General features: G+C 38.2%; 1 protein-coding gene across 1 annotated transcript; it reads right to left on the reverse strand.

Annotated features, from left to right (window-relative positions):
- Positions 1 to 6,457: 6,457 nt before the first annotated feature.
- On the reverse strand, positions 6,458 to 13,356 carry LOC109238096 (uncharacterized mitochondrial protein AtMg00810-like). The gene is made up of 2 exons (XM_019404529.1): positions 13,202 to 13,356; positions 6,458 to 6,800 (listed from the first exon to the last, which is right to left on the reverse strand). Exons 1-2 carry the CDS (start codon positions 13,354 to 13,356, stop codon positions 6,458 to 6,460), a joined length of 498 nt encoding a protein of 165 aa, XP_019260074.1.
- Between the last annotated feature and the right edge of the window lie 3,567 nt (positions 13,357 to 16,923).

Genomic DNA, 16,923 nt, shown 5'->3' on the forward strand with positions numbered 1-16,923 from the left:
TCCGCGAAAATCCCTTCAAGAATCGCCCAAATCCATGATCTCTAGCTCAAAAAAAATGGGCTCAAACCCTCGATTTTGAAATTAATACTGTCTGCCCAGATTTTCTTCTTCGCGAACGCGACCGTCCTCTCGCGTTCGCGTAGACCAACTCAGACTGCCTCTCCACTTTACTCTTCGCGAACGCGACCATTGCATAGCGAACGCGATGCTTTGAAAACTTAGACCTTCGCGAACGCGCCCCTTACCTCGCGACCGCGTCGACCAAAAGGCTGGGGGTCCCCAGCTACCTCACTCCTGTTCGCAAACGTGACACCACTCATGCGTTAGTGATGCACACACTGCCCTACCCTTCACGTTCGCGTCCTCTCCTTTGCGAACGTGTAGAAGAAGATCTCACCAGCTCAGAAACACTCTTCGTGAACGCGAGGCTCCTCTCGCGAATGCGTAAAAGGAAACCAGAAAAATACAGCAACAGATATCAGCAATCTCACCAAGGCCAAAAATGATCCGTTAACCACCCAAAACTCTCCCGAGGCCCTCGGGACCTCGACCAAACATACCAACATGTCTCATAACATCATACGAACTTAGCTGAATCCTCAAATCACCTCAGACAACATCAAAGACACAAATTGCACCCGTATTCAAGCCTAATGAACTTTGAAATTTCCAAATTCTACAAATGACGCCAAAACCTATCAAATCACGTCCGATTGACCTTAAATTTTGCACACAAGTCATAAATGACACCCCTAACCTACTCCAACTTTCGAAAATCAAATCCGACCCTGATATCAAAATTTCCATTGCCCGGTCAAATTCGCCAAAATTCCAACTTTCGCGAATTCAAGCCTAATTCTACTACGGACCTCCAAAACACAATCCTGATGCGCTCCTAAGTCCAAAATCACCTAATGGATCTAAAGGAACCATTAAAATTCAAATCTAATATCGTTTACACATAAGTCGACATCCGGTCGACTTTTCCAACTTAAACTTTCAAATAAGGACTAACTGTCTCAATTCACTCCGAATTTACTCCTGACCCGAACCAACTAACCCGGTAAGTCATAATATAGCTGTAGAATACAAAAGAAGCAAAAAATAGGGGAACAAGGCTATAACTCTCGAAACGACCGGCCGTGTCGTTACAAATAATTACCTCAAAACTTTCATAGTGTGAGAAATATACTCAAGACATCAAATCCAATGACACGGCAACACCCTTCGTGCATTTATCTCATCCTCACCAAATATACGTAAAACAGTACCAACCAAAGGGCAGAAATACCTATAACAGAAATGACAAAGTAGGAAATACGCAAATAGTAATAGTGAACGAGAAGGTACATCAGGACATCAGCAACAGACTTGGCGGAAAGCATAGAGGTAATGAAAACAACTAGGAAAAGGAATGCAACTTCAGCTAACTAGCATGGCAGAGGCATAAAGATAGATATAATAGATAAGAAAGGGGACACATGATCTTTATAAGTTAACAGGTAGAGACATGAATGATAAACATGGAAGAAGGCCTGTACCTAAGTGCAACGAAAGAGATATGACATGGATGCAATTATACCAGCAGGAAGTAGGCATGATATTTACAAGTTAAGCAAGTAGAAGGCATGAGCAACACAATAACAATTGAGATAGAGAATAAAGACAGAACAGTGACGATGAGTCAAATAAGAACCATAAGTACGACAGTAACAATTAGGGATAAAGACATGAAGATATCTGCAAGAAAAGGATATCACAACATAACGCATGTCCCTCGTCCTCACTTGCACGGAAACACCTTTCGTGCCATGAACTCGCAATAACACAAAAGCATAACAATATAAATGCAATGGCACGGAATCACCCTTCGTGCTTTTACTCACATAACATGGCACGGCATCGCCCTTCGTGCTTTTACTCTCAATAATATTGCACAACATCAGCCTTCATGCTTTTACTCTCAATAATATGGCATGACATCAGCCTTCGTGCTTTTACTCTCAATAATATGGCACGGCATCACCCTTCGTGCTTTACACTCTTCCTTACCAGACATATGTATATCATTGACAAACAAGGAAGGAAACATCAATAACATCAAGGGGAGTGTTTAAACGAATATATCAAATGAATCCGAATCACAACTTTCCAAGGCAACAATAGTTCAATAATCCGCAAGAACCTTATTATTCAGGTATTCCAACAATTCTCACCAATGATCCACTACACAAGTATAGAGTCTAGATCTCAAGAATATCGGCCCTAGCAATGTATTAATAATTATGCATAGTGATGACCAAATTAGACACATCAATATGTTCTCAGGATCTCCATCAAAATTGATCAAGTCATAACAAGCCAAGTCTTAATTCCTAACATTTAACACTATGATTTTAGTATCTAGGATTCAAGTAAGGCATGAAACAAGAAGGTCACGTAATTCTACAAGACACAATTATAATACAATCTACCCCCAAGCATGATTAACCCCGACACATACATATACGCTCGTAACCTCATATATGTAACACCCCCGCATGTAGCAAACAAACTTACCTCAATTCGGCTAACTCAATACTCAATTTAGCTTTTCCTTTACAAATTCACCTTCTCTTGGCTCAATCTATCCAAAGACGACTTAAATACATCACACAATGCAAGGGAAAACAATCTCTATTAATAAAGCTGTGATTTTTATTCAATTTCAAAAAAGTCAATAAAAGTCAAACCCCGGGTCCAAGGGTAGGTCTTGGCTACCCATAGCCTCATGAGTTCAAATACATATTTTGTTTTCAAATCCGAGTCCTATTCGACTCTCAAATCCTAAATTTTCATTTTTCAAAACTTGGATAAAATTCCCAAATTTTTTCCAAGATTTCTCATGAATTTGATGTTAAATCTTATATATAATCATGAAATGTAGTTGAGAATTGATTAGAGGTACTAACCCAATGATTTGAAATGAAAATCCTCTCTCAAAATCGCCCATTCTCGGACCTAGAGTTTAAATATGGTAAAATGAAGCTAAGTCCCGAAATGGGAGTCTTAATACCAGCCTCAGATGTCGCATTTGCGACATCCGGATCGCAATTGCGATGCTCGTAAATGCGACAGAAGCATCGCAAGAGCGAATGCTGACCAGCTCTGTTCAGGTCGCAAATGCGACACAAGACTCGCAAATGCGAGCTCTGAGTTTTTTGCAAAAGCGATAGTTGGTCTCGCAAATGCGGAGCTGCAATCGCAAATGCGATGATGTAGTTTGCAATTACGAACTCCCATGCCCCAGCCCATCGTCGCAAAAGCGAGAAATATATCGCAAATGCGAGAACAGAGACACCAGCACAGCTGAACCTTCTTCCAACACTCCGAAACGCGTACGAAACTCATGGAGCTCCATGCCAAACATCCACGCAAGTCTGAAAATATAACACGAACTCGCTCGCGCGATTGGAACACCAAAATAACTTCTAGAACCACAATCAGATGCCAAAACACATGAAAATCACCATGAACTTCAAGAACTTCAAGAATCGCAACCAAATGTTCGAACCCTATCAAATCAACTCCGAATGGTGCCAAATTTTGCAGACAAGTTCCATATGACGAGACGAACCTACTTGAAGCTTCAAATCACACATAACAACCTCGAAACGATGAATCGTATCTCAAGTCAAAATCAATGAACCTTGAAACTTCAACTCTTACAACCGATGCCGAAACCTACCAAATCACGTCCTATTGACCTTAAATTTTGCACACAAGTCTCATTTGACATTACAGACTTATTCCAACTTTCGGAATCAAAATCCGACCCCGATATCAAAAAGCCTACTCCCGGTCAAACTTCTCCAAAAATCCAACTTTCGCCATTCCAAGAATAATTCAACTACGGACCTCCAATTTATAATCCGGACACACTCCTATGTCCAAAATCACCCAATAGAGCTAACGAAACCGACGAAACTCCATTCTGAGGCTTCAAACTACCGGGCGAAATGAAGATACTCAAAATAACCAGTCGTGTCGTTACAGTTGCATTTTGATGTAACTCACTATGCTTCAATTTCTCCTCTTAACGAAATTCAGACTTTTGGAAGGATTAAAGACCATTTGAAAATGAAATAAATTAAAAAAATTAAATCAAACAACCTAAATTAAGAGGAGAAAGAAGAGGCTCCGAGTACTTGGTCATTCTGTAGTTAGTACTCAAATTCACATATTCGACTAATTTAAATTTATTGAATCGAATAATTCCAAATATTAAATGCCTAAAGCACAAATTCAGGAAAGAATTAAAAAAAACCCTCATGAATCCTAAATTTGTTGTTCTAGTTGCCTTACAAGAAGGAAAAAGATAAATTAAAAAAAAGGGATGAATAGGTATGATTTGTGGAAAAAAAAAGATGTATTTTTTTTATGAAAAAAGAAAACATATTACCATATGATGTCTTACTCATCATATATCAGCAGTGGACCTATGGCCGGCAATTACCAATGTGTTTGTCCTTTTACTTGTAGACTTTTTGTGATGATCCCTTATAAGACAAAAACAACCTTTTGGAGTTTTTCTTAATTTGGTGTCCTTTTCCAATAAAAGTAATTTAATTTCTGAGTCTACTTAATTCTTGAACTCTTTTTTCATTTGGTGCCCGTTTGCGTCGAAAGTAATTTAATTTGTCGTTGTAGATTAAATAAAATCTGCTATTTGTTTCTTGACGTGAGTGTTAAGAGGAGTATTAACAAAAACATATTCAATTATTAATTACTAGCAAGGGCCACAGTTAGCGTACGTTTAAACATTTTCATTTTAAAAACAAAAGAATAGGTTTATGGAGAATATAATAATGTATAACCAGTCATTTTCAGCAAATGTACATTTCTTTGACCAAAAAATAATAAAAGAGACAAAACAGAAATTATTCAATATTCAAATTGAGAAGAGTACTCTCAATATTTAGTCCATCAAGTAGATAAGTAATTAAATATTGTATACGACGTCACTATGGAAAGTCATATTATGGAGTTTCCAGAGTAAACAATTAGAGTGGAGCCTTTTTTATTTTATTTAAAATTTGGTGTGGATTACTTCACTATAATTAGCTAGTAAACAACACATATTGAATCATATCATCAAAACTACATCTTTTGAAATATTTTCAAGCTAGTTGGAATTTGCAACAACCATTGTGAGCCTAATATTCCTTTGTCTTTAGCAGAGCAAATAAGATAAAAACTACCTTTTAAAGTCTTTCAGCATTAGGTTGTATCATTTTCTTATCCAAAACATATACTAATATAATGCACTCATCACTTTTGAGATCCAAATGCTGCATTTGAGGTTCATAATCACAACTTTTCTTTGATTTTTCTGGTTATTTTTCGATTTTTCTGGTTATTTTGATATCTACCTTTCTCATTGGTTACTTGAGAGTTTAGATATCACTTCTTCCCACTAATTTCAAATATCACTTCTTCCCACTAATTTCAACTTTGAATTTCTTGCATTGTTACATGTCTTATTCCACCATCTTTCTGTTCTTGTCTAACGAAAACTTGTGGAGTATTAATTAGTTGCTTGATTTCCACGATTCAAGTAGTGTGAGTATTGTGTTTTTTTTACATTCTAAATTTGTTTCTGTTACATTAGAGGATGATTTAGGGGAAGGAGGTACGAGACAGTGAGAACTGAACTCACATATATTGTGTGAGAAATTTTCACCGATAAAACAAATTGTGAACTTTAATACAGTAGTTTTTCATGTGGAAAAATGTGTCTATTAGATGTTTTAGGCAAAGGATTTTACCATTTTTTATCTTGTTGTTTCATAGAACTTGATGTATTTAGCAGCCATGGATCTAAAGGTTGAGATCGAGGAAGAGAACACCCAGAGGATTAGAGAATCTAATTCTGTTAAGAAGAAAATGATAACCGTATGTGTATACATGACTGTACAATGTGTTTATATAAAGTTACACTATAACTACTTTCCTAACTAGTGTGCTAACTAACTTATCTTCTAACCACAGTCTACAATTTAACTTTTAACTCTAGTAACTTATCATCTTGTCACTTTAACTCTAGTCAACATTTCCTCTCGAGTTGATGACTGGTATAGATTTTACTCCCAGCTTGTTCAGCAAATAATCATGTTGAAGTTTTTCCAAGCTCTTTGTCAGTAGATGTGCTAGTTCATATCTAGTATGCACATACTCTGTCTTCGGCATTCCTCGGCAAAGTTTCTCCCTAACAAAGTGACAGTCGATGTCAATATGTTTTGTCCTTTCATGAAAGATGGGATTGGCTGCTATTCGTATAGCAGCCTTACTGTCACAGATCATACTTATAGTAAGGCTATACTTTTGAACAATCCCAAGTTCGTTGAACAATCCCACAAGCCAAGTGACTTCTGCTGCACATGAGGCCATACTTTTGAACTCAGCTTCCATTGAACTTCTAGATACAGTCATCCGTTTCTTTGATTTTCAGGATACTAGTGCATTTCCAAACTTGAATAGATCTCCGAGTCTCTACATATGCTCCCCAATTAGAATCATAGTAGGCAAACAATTTGTCTGTACTTTCTACTAGCATAAGCAGCCCTAGGCCAGGTGTTTCTTTGATATATCTCACTACCCTAAGTGCAGCTTCCATATGTGACTCCTTGGGATAATGCATGTACTCATTTAGGACTAGAACTGCAAAGGCAATATCAGGTCTAGTCATCGTAAGGTACAATAATCTTCCTACCAGCCTCTGATAATCGTTAGGATTCTTAACTACTCGATCACCTTCTGGCCTGCCATTCTCAATGCATTTGTCATACTCTATAGAGATGAGTTTTTTTTATTTAACTCTAATAGAGTACCAGATGGTTTTGCTCCACCTAGGCCTGCTTTAGATATCAACTCTAGTGCATACTTCCTTTGGCACATAAAAATCCCTTTCTTTGACTTGCAAACTCAATGCCCGGAAAGAATTTTAGTTTGTTATTAGACTGTATTTGTAAAATAATTCTGAAAATATAAATGAATATAAACAGAAATGAACATAAACAGAAATGACATAAAACCAATTCGAGCCCACTGAATTCACAGTGTTTCCTTAAGGAATTTAATCCCCTCCTAGTACCCAAGGTTATGGATTATTTGCTCCCAGGATAGAACGAATTACAGACTGGTGTAGTGGTACTTCAAACCCCAGTGTTTCAGTGAACACAAAGTTCGGTAGCAAATCACACTTACTTTTTACTTTGTTTGATGCTAAAAGTATGCAGAAGAAGGAGAGAAAACTCAGAAAATCGTAGTGAAATTCTGAGCAGAATAGTGTTGTATTTATAACCAAAGTTGGGCTGAAATCTGAAGAGGTGCAACTCTTCAGAATGGCTGTTTATGCAAAACGGCCAGCATAAATGCCATTAAATACATGGCCATTTACTCAACAATAAAGAGGTAAAATAAAGAGGGAAAATTGAAGAGGATAGTTACTTTTCTGTTACCAAAACAGAAAAACGGATTGGATTTAATATAAATATTCAATATTAATATTCTGTTATTAAAATAAATATTTAATAACATTTCTGTTAATATTTTACTACTAACAAATAAATTTGGTCCAGAAAGTTAATCAATCAATCGATCATTTGACCAAATCCAAATCCGAATCCGAATCCGAAGCCGAAGCCGAAGCCGAGCCGAGCGACGACGACGACGGTGCGAGGCTTGCCTTCTTCTCAACTCTTTAAGAGCTAGATGAAGAGCAATTGCTTATATACCCATAAAAAACCTCTTCCTCTTCCAATATGGGACAATGTCCATTTGCCAAGGGGGGAAACTTAAAATTTCACTCAAAATTTCATTTCCCATTCACCCTCTTTTTAAGTGTTTAATATATTAATTAAATACAACAAAACCCCAACAATCCCCCACATGAATGGGGAATGGCTATGTCACGGAAGTATGCATGAAAAACTGTGTGATTCGCAAGCAAGGATTAATTGCATCTGGATAAGTAGGTTTCCCTTTGAACTTTCCGTAATGAACTTATGTCGGATATACTCGATCAATCGGTAGATTTGATATCTTTGAACCGTCGAACTTTGGTGTATACCTAGACAACCACAAGTCACACAACCAACCCTTAACCGTCTTTGGTTCTCATTGTTGTGTTCGTTTCAGCCATGAACACCGCCTGGTTTCATAAGTGCATAGAGAACTGGCCTTACAAAGTTCTCCTTGAAGCGGCTAACACTTCACACTTACATAGGTGATCCTAAATGTGTCATCCCGTAGATACACTATTTGATATATCCCGTATCAAATTTAGAAATTATTAAAAAGCCTTAATGCTTTATCCTTAGTACTGAACATTGTCTCATCGCGAGAATGGCCCAAAAGTTTAGTTGACAATGTTGAACCGTCATTAATGACTTTGTTTGATCTCCTTGAACCTAGATCTTGGGATCTCCAGTCTTTTAGGTAGAGTTACCGCCACTATGACTTGTTCTCGGCCACAGTCCCATTCCTCTTGATGACTTCTCAACTACCTCTCTAGTTAGGCCTTTTGTAAGTGGATCCGACACATTATCAATTGACTTTACATAGTCAATCGTGATAATTCCTCTAGAGAGTAATTGTCCAACGGTTTTATGTCTTCGTCGTATATGACGAGATTTACCGCTATACATAACGCTCCCAGCCCTTCCAATTGCCGCTTGACTATCGCAATGTATGCATATTGGTGCCAATAGTTTGGGCCAAAATGGAATATCTTCCAAGAAATTCCGGAGCCATTCAGCTTCTTCACCGGCTTTATCCAAGGCTATAAACTCAGCCTCCATAGTAGAGCGGGCAATACAAGTTTGTTTGGACGACTTCCAAGATACCGCTCCTCCACCAATAGTGAATACATATCCACTTGTGAACTTGGAATCAGTTGATCCGGTGATCCAATTTGCATCACAGTATCCCTCAATGATCGCAGGATATTTACTGTAGTGCAAAGCAAAGTCCTGGGTATGTATTAAATATCCCAAAACTCGTTTCATGGCCATCCAATGAGATTGACCTGGATTGCTCGTATATCGACTCAATTTACTTATAGCACAAGCTATATCTGGTCGTGTACAATTCATGATGTACATTAAGCAACCCAACACACGAGCATAGTCCAATTGTGATATGCTTTGGCCTTTGTTCTTTGCTAATGGAAGATTCACGTCAATTGGAGTCTTTGCAACTTTGAAGCCCAAGTGCTTGAATTTTTCAAGTACTGTCTTAATATAATGAGATTGTGACAACGCCAGACCTTGAGAAGTCTTATGGATCTTAGTTCCCAGAATTAAATCAGCAACTCCCAAGTCTTTCATATCAAACTTGCTAGTTAGCATACGCTTAGTAGCATTTATGTTGACAATGTCATTACTCATTATGAGCATATCATCCACATATAAGCAAACAATGACTATGTGATTTGGAACATTTTTAATGTACACACATTTATCACATTCATTTATCTTAAATCCATTTGACAACATTGTTTGGTCAAATTTCGCATGCCATTGTTTGGGTGCTTGTTTTAATCCGTAAAGGGACTTAATAAGTCTACAGACCTTCTTTTCTTTACCTGGAACCACAAACTCTTCAGGTTGTTCCATGTAGATTTCTTCCCCCAACTCTCCATTTAAGAAGGCCGTCTTAACATCCATTTGATGAATTTCAAGACCATAAACTGCAGCTAATGCTACTAACGTTCGTATAGACGTAATTCTTGTAACTGGAGAGTATGTATCAAAATAGTCAAGACCTTCTTGTTGCTATACCCTTTGACCACAAGTCTTGCCTTATATTTGTCAATAGTTCCATCATCTTTCATTTTTCTCTTAAAGATCCATTTAGAACCCAACGGTTTATTTCCAGGAGGAAGATCAACCAATTCCCATGTATGGTTGTTCAATATGGATTCTATTTCACTATTGACTGCCTCTTTCCATAACAATGATTCCGAAGAAAACATAGCTTCTTTAAATGTTTGAGGCTCATTTTCCAATAAGAGAGTCACAAAATCTGGTCCAAATGAAGTAGACGTTCTTTGACGTTTACTACGTCTTGGAGCCTCCTGGTTAAGTGTACTTTCTTTTGTTTCTTCCCGAGGTCGTTTAGATCCTTCACCAAACGACTCACATTCCTTTTTATACGGATATATATTTTTAAAGAACTCAGCACTATTTGATTCTATAACTGCATTATTATGAATGTCGAGATTTTCTGATTTATGAACCAGAAATTGATATGCTTTACTATTAGTCGCATATCCTATGAAAACACAATCAACGGTTTTCAGTCCTATTTTTACCCTTTTGGGTTTAGGAACTTGCACTTTTGCCAAACACCCCACACTTTAAAATAATTCAAGTTGGGCTTCCTTCCTTTCCATTTTTCATATGGAATGGATTGTGTTTTGCTATGGGGTACTCGATTTAGTATTCGTCTAGCCGTAAGAACAACTTCCCCCCACGAGTTCTGTGGTAAACCAAAACTTATCAATAATCCGTTCATCATCTCCTTTAATGAACGATTCTTTCTTTCTGCAATCCCATTGGATTGGGGCATGTAAGGAGCTGTTGTTTGATGAATAATTCCATATTCTAAGCATATTTGTTCAAAAGGAGATTCATATTCACCACCCTTATCACTTCTTATCATTTTGATTTTCTTGTTAAGTTGCGTTTCAACTTCATTTTTGTATTGCTTGAATGCGTCTATTGCTTCATCTTTACTATTAAGTAAGTAAACATAGCAATATCGAATACTATCGTCAATAAAAGTTATGAAATACTTCTTTCCACCGCGAGATGGTATTGACTTCATGTCACAAATATCTGTGTGAATCAAGTCTAAAGGATTTGAATTCCTTTCAACCGACTTATAAGGATGTTTAACATACTTAGATTCCACACATACTTGACATTTTGATTTGTCACATTCAAACTTGGGCAATACTTCCAAATTAATCATTTTCCGTAAGGTTTTATAATTGACATGACCCAAACGTATATGCCATAATTCATTTGACTCAAGTAAGTAAGACGAAGCTGAAATTTTATTATTATTTTCAACAACCATTACATTCAGCTTGAAAAGGCCCTCAGTGAGGTAACCTTTTCCTACAAACATTTCATTCTTACTTATTACAACCTTATCGGAAACAAAAACACATTTAAAACCATTCTTAACAAGAAGTCCAGTAGAGACTAAATTCTTCCTAATCTCGGGAACATGAAGGACGTTGTTCAAAGTCACCACTTTGCCGGAAGTCATTTTGAGAAATATCTTCCCACATCCTTCAATCTTGGCCTTTGAAGCATTTCCCATAGAAATCGTCTCATTGGGTCCAACAGGAGCATAAGTAGCAAAAGCTTCTCTAACAGCACAAACATGGCGAGTGGCTCCAGAATCTATCCACCACTCTTTAGGATTTCCTACCAAGTTACATTCGGAAAGCATGGCACATAAGTCATCAACATCATCATGCTTTTCAACCATGTTTGCTTGACCCTTCTTCTTGTCCTTCTTCAGAGCACGACACTCCGTAGATTTGTGTCCGGTTTTTCCACAGTTGTAGCAGTTTCCATGAACCGCTTCTTGCTTGGGTTGTATTTCGGTCCAGAAGCCTTCTTCCTCTTTTTGTTCTCTTCAACAATATTTGCTCCCATTATTGTTGAGTTTCCACGACCTCTCTTTTCAGCAGCTTTGTTGTCCTCTTCGATTCTCAACCGAACAATGAGATCTTCAAGGGACATCTCCTTGCGTTTGTGTTTCAAGTAGTTTTTTAAGTCCTTCCACAAAGGAGGCAACTTCTCAATCATCGCTGCTACTTGAAATGCTTCATTTATGACAAGACCTTCAATGAAATTTCTGTTAGTAAAAATACTAAGATTACTACTTTCAACATCAATATTAATTTGATATATACCTACAGCAAGGAGATCGTGAATAATCACTTAAAATTCCTGGACTTGGGTAATAACAGACTTGCTATCTACCATTTTGTAATCCAAAAACTTTGCAGAAACAAACTTTCTCAACCCGGCATCTTTGGTTTTGTATTTCTTTTCAAGCGCAGTCCACAGTTCCTTTGACGTTTCCACGCCACTGTAGACGTTATACAAAGCATCCTCCAGCCGGCTTAGAATATAATTCTTGCACAAAAAATCTGAATGCTTCCACGCCTCAATCACGAGAAAGCGTTCAGTTTCTGGAGTTTCATTAGACAGCATAGGAACATCTTCCTTGATGAACTTCTGGAGACTTAGAGTAGTCAAATAGAAGAACATCTTTTGCTGCCAGCGCTTGAAATCAATCCCGGAAAATTTTTCGGGTTTCTCCGCCGGTGCCAATGCTGCCGGTGTCGTTCGGCTTGTTGAGGCATTGGCAGTCACCATTGGAACAACTTGGTTCTCATTCTCATTAGTCATTTCTGTAAAAGAATGACACAAACGTTAAAATCACGTAGATTTTAATAGAGTACAAAACCACAAAGGTTTTACTCTTCCAGAAACAGTAAGTACAAATACAGAAAATATATTAAATTCCTTAAGCTTGTTAGTAGACTGTATTTGTAAAATAATTCTAGAAATATAAATGAATATAAACATAAATGAACATAAACAGAAATGACATAAAACCAATTCGAGCCCACTGAATTCACAGTGTTTTCTTAAGGAATTTAATCCCCTCCTAGTACCCAAGGTTATGGATTATTTCCTCCCAGGATAGAACGAATTACACACTGGTGTAGTGGTACTTCAAACCCCAGTGTTTCAGCTAACACAAAGTTCGGTAGCAAATCACACTTACTTTTTACTTTGTTTTATGCTAAAAGTATGCAGAAGAAGGAGAGAAAACTCAGAAAATCGTAGTGAAATTCTGAGAAGAATAGTTTTCTAGGTCCTTCATCTTGAACTTCTTTTGCAACTCTATTCTAGTGTCACACAATAACTGATCAATGTTCCTTGTGATCAGTAGATTATCTACATATACAAGAATGATAACTATATCACTATGAGTTCCCCTGATGAACAATGAGTAATCATAATGGCTTTGTTTGAATCCTAGCTACAGAAGCACCTTTGTTAACATCATATATCATTGTCTTGATGCTTGTTTAAGGCTATACAGGGATTTTATGAAGTTTTCAGACCTTCTAAGTCTCCCATGTCTAGCAAAGCCCAGTGGAATATGCATATGCACTTCTTTAAGTAAGTTCTCATTAAGAAGTGCATTATGGACATCCATATGATAGATCATCCACTGTTGTGAGGCTGCAAGAGCCACAATAGACATGATTGTAACCATTTTAGCTACAGGAGAAAAAGTTTTACTGTAGTCTAGACATTCTTTCTGACTGTAGCCTTTAGCTACAAGTCTTGCTTTGTATCTCTCAACTTCTCCTATGACTTTGTACTTGATTTTGATGATTCATTTACAGCCAATTGGTGTCTTCCCATGAAGAAGATCAACAATGCTCTAAGTCTGGTTTTCTTCTAAGGCTGCAGTTTCTAGTTTCATTGCCTCTATCCACTTAGGATCAGCAGTTGCTTCACTAAAGGATTGAGGCTCAGAACAGGCTGAATATGTGACAAGGCTTGACTGTATGATGGAGTAATGTGTGAGCATTTTACATGAGCTGAGATAGAATAGGAGCATCTGTTGTTCTTGGACTTCATCACATAATCATTCATCCATAAGGGTGGCTTTCTAGGAAGACCTCCTCACCTGCTCAAAAGAATCAGCAGGTTGATCCACTGCTCAAAAGAATCAGCAGACTCTGTAGTATCTATAATTTCTGCATGATATGGAGAGTCTTCAACTATGTTATGGGGAGCACTAACATTGAGGGTTGGAGGCTCCCCCTCAGATGTACTACTAGGTTCCAATGGATGAAGATTAGCACAAGAAGAACCATATGTGGAGGAAGATTCGATAACTGTACTATCAGGTGAGAGTAGGTCCAATATAGAAAATACAGTTCTACCAAAAGTGAGCATATGCTTGAAAGAGAAAATATCTTCCTGAAACACAACATTTCTGTTAAGAAAGAAAGACTTAGAGTTCAAGTCATACATAATATAACCCTTTTTTTTGTGGAAGAATATCCCATTAGAACTGCTAGAATGGCTCTTGGAAAAACTTATCAAGAACTCTGGGCACACTGCATAGCACTAATATCCAAAGACTTTAAGTGTTGCAGTGAAGGAGGTTGCAAATAAAGCAACTGAAAAAGAGATTTGTACCCAAGTACTCTAGAAGGCAGCCTATTGATGAGGTAGATTGTAATTGTGACACATTTACCCCAAAAATTTAGAGGAACTGCAATCTGAAATCTAAGAGACATGGCCATATCAGCTTTCTCTCAACAACTCCCATTCTGTTGAGGAGTGTAAATGCATGTGCTTTGATGAACAATACCAAGACTAAAAAGTAATTATTTAAACTCAAGACTAAAAATCTCACTACCATTATCAATCCTCCAGGTTTTCACTGAAGTTGAAAAGATGTTCTTTGTTTGAATTAGGAATTCTCTTAGTATAACTATGACTATGTCTTGAAATTGATCAAAAAAAGGCAAGTGCATTTGGTACAATCATAAACCATTTTAACAATGTAACGACCCGGCCGGCCGTTTTAAAAATTAATGCCCCATCCCCTATTAACTGCTTTTCCCGTATTTATTTCTGCTATTTTGAGTTGCCGGGAGGTTTTGTTTGGAGTTTCGGAGAGTTTTGGGATACTTAGTCCCTAAATGAGAGTTTAAGCTTTAGAATTTGGACCGCAGTCGGAGCAGTGTGAAGACGGCCTCAAAATGGAATTCCGTTGGTTCCGTTAGCTCCGTTGGGTGATTTCGGGCTTAGGGGCGTGTTCGGATTGTGTGTTGGAGGTCCGTAGCTTAATTAGGCTTGAAATGCTGAAAGTCGAATTTTTGAAGTTTCCGGTTCGATAGTGAGATTTTGATATCGGGGTCGGAATGGAATTCTGGAAGTTGGAGTAGGTCCGTTGTGTCATTTGGGACGTGTGTGCAAAATTTCAGGTAATTCGGATGACGTTTGATAGGCTTTTTGATAGAAAGCGGAAATTGGAAGTTTTGGAAATCCTTTGGCTTGGATTGGAGAGTGATTTGTGGTTTTAGCATTATTTGATGTGATTCGAGGGTTGGAATAAGTTCGTATGATGTTTTAGGATTGGTTGGCATATTTGGTTGAGGTCCCAGGGCCTCCGGTGAGTTTCGGGTGCTTAACGGAAGTTGAATAGGACTTAGGAGAATCTGAAAGTTGCTGAAGTTCTGTCATAACCGCACCTGCGGTTAGGGGACCGAAGGTGCGTGATCGCAGAAGCGATTGAGGAGCCACAGATGCGGCTATGCTCTTGGAAGCCAGATTCCGCAGGTGCGATAGTTTGAGCGCACCTGCAAGACCGCAGGTGCGGTAGAAGAAGCGCAGGTGCAGCCCAGTGCAATTAATGAAATCTCGCAGATGCGCACCTGGGACCGCAGGTTCGAGTCCGCAGGTGCGAGGAAATGGACGCAGGTGCGGAAACCCTGGGCCAGAACCTATGTAAAGGTTCAGTCGCGATTTTGCCCATTTGTTCACCATTTTCATCCGTATTTTTGAGCTTTTTGGGAGGTTTTTGAGAGAGGATTCAAGAGAGCTTCGAGGAGGTAAGATTTTTGGAACCCAAAAATTATTGTATTTTCTACTGATTTGGGCAAGGAATATAGGGGAAATAAGGGTGAAATTTGGGGGTTTAGGGTTTGAAATTGGAGACTTGGAATTGGGAATTTGAGGGGTTGTTTGTGGTCCGATTCTCGTGTTTTTGGTATGTATGAACTCGTTAGAGTGTGAGGATTTTTTTAATTTGTAAATTTTACCCGATTGCGAGATGTGGGCATGGGGGACTTTTTGGACGATTTTCCTAATTTTGTGTATTAGCTTAGAATTAATTAGTTGAATTAGTTACTTGAAGTTATATTTACATTATGCAATTACTTTGAATAGATTTGGGCTACTTGGAGTCGGGTACTCGTGGCAAGAACATGGTATCGAGTTGATTGAGGTGGTTCGAGGTAAGTGGCGTGCCTAACCTTGTGTGGGGGAACTCCCCATAGGATTTGGTATTGTTGATATATGAAATGCCTTGTACGTGAGGTGACGAGTGCGTACATGTGCTAATTGTTGAAAATCCGAATTTTATTAAGTAAATAATTGTGTATTTCTTCCCTGTTTACACTACTTGAAATTTAAGCCTACTGTTAGCTTAGGAAAATCATGTCTAAATGATTCAATTGTTTTACTTGCTCAAACTGCTTTATCTGAATTCTGTGCAGCATGCTAGGTTAGAAATACATGTTTACCTTGGTATGAGATTGGATTGAATTGAATATTCTTCGTGTTGTTGCTGTGTGTTTACTTTGGGACTACGGGCGATTTCCTGGTAAATCCCCCTTGCCTGTTTATTTGGGACTACGGATTGATATTCCGGTAGATCCCCCTGCACAGATATATGGAACTACGGGACTGCGCCCGGTAGATTCCCCCAATACTGGGTATTTATATTTGGGACTACGGATCGGGATTCCGGTAGATCCTCACGCACTATGAGTGGACTACGGGACGACACCCGGGAGTTCCACCTGATATTTACATTTGGGGGCTACAGGACGGTATCCTGGTAGATCCCTGGTTGTTATCTCTGTGTTGAGATGTATTCTTTCTGTGATGTTTTTTTTCTCTGTTGTAATTGTTGTTATTCTTATTAGTATACTGTGTTACTTCACACTATTCCTTTTCCTTATATATATGTATATGACCGGTAGGACCCTGACCTTCCTCGTCACTACTCGACCGAGGTTAGGCTTGGCACTTACTA

The sequence above is a fragment of the Nicotiana attenuata genome, unplaced genomic scaffold (genome assembly GCF_001879085.1).
Source record: "Nicotiana attenuata strain UT unplaced genomic scaffold, NIATTr2, whole genome shotgun sequence".
In the NCBI taxonomy this organism is placed as follows: domain Eukaryota; kingdom Viridiplantae; phylum Streptophyta; class Magnoliopsida; order Solanales; family Solanaceae; genus Nicotiana; species Nicotiana attenuata.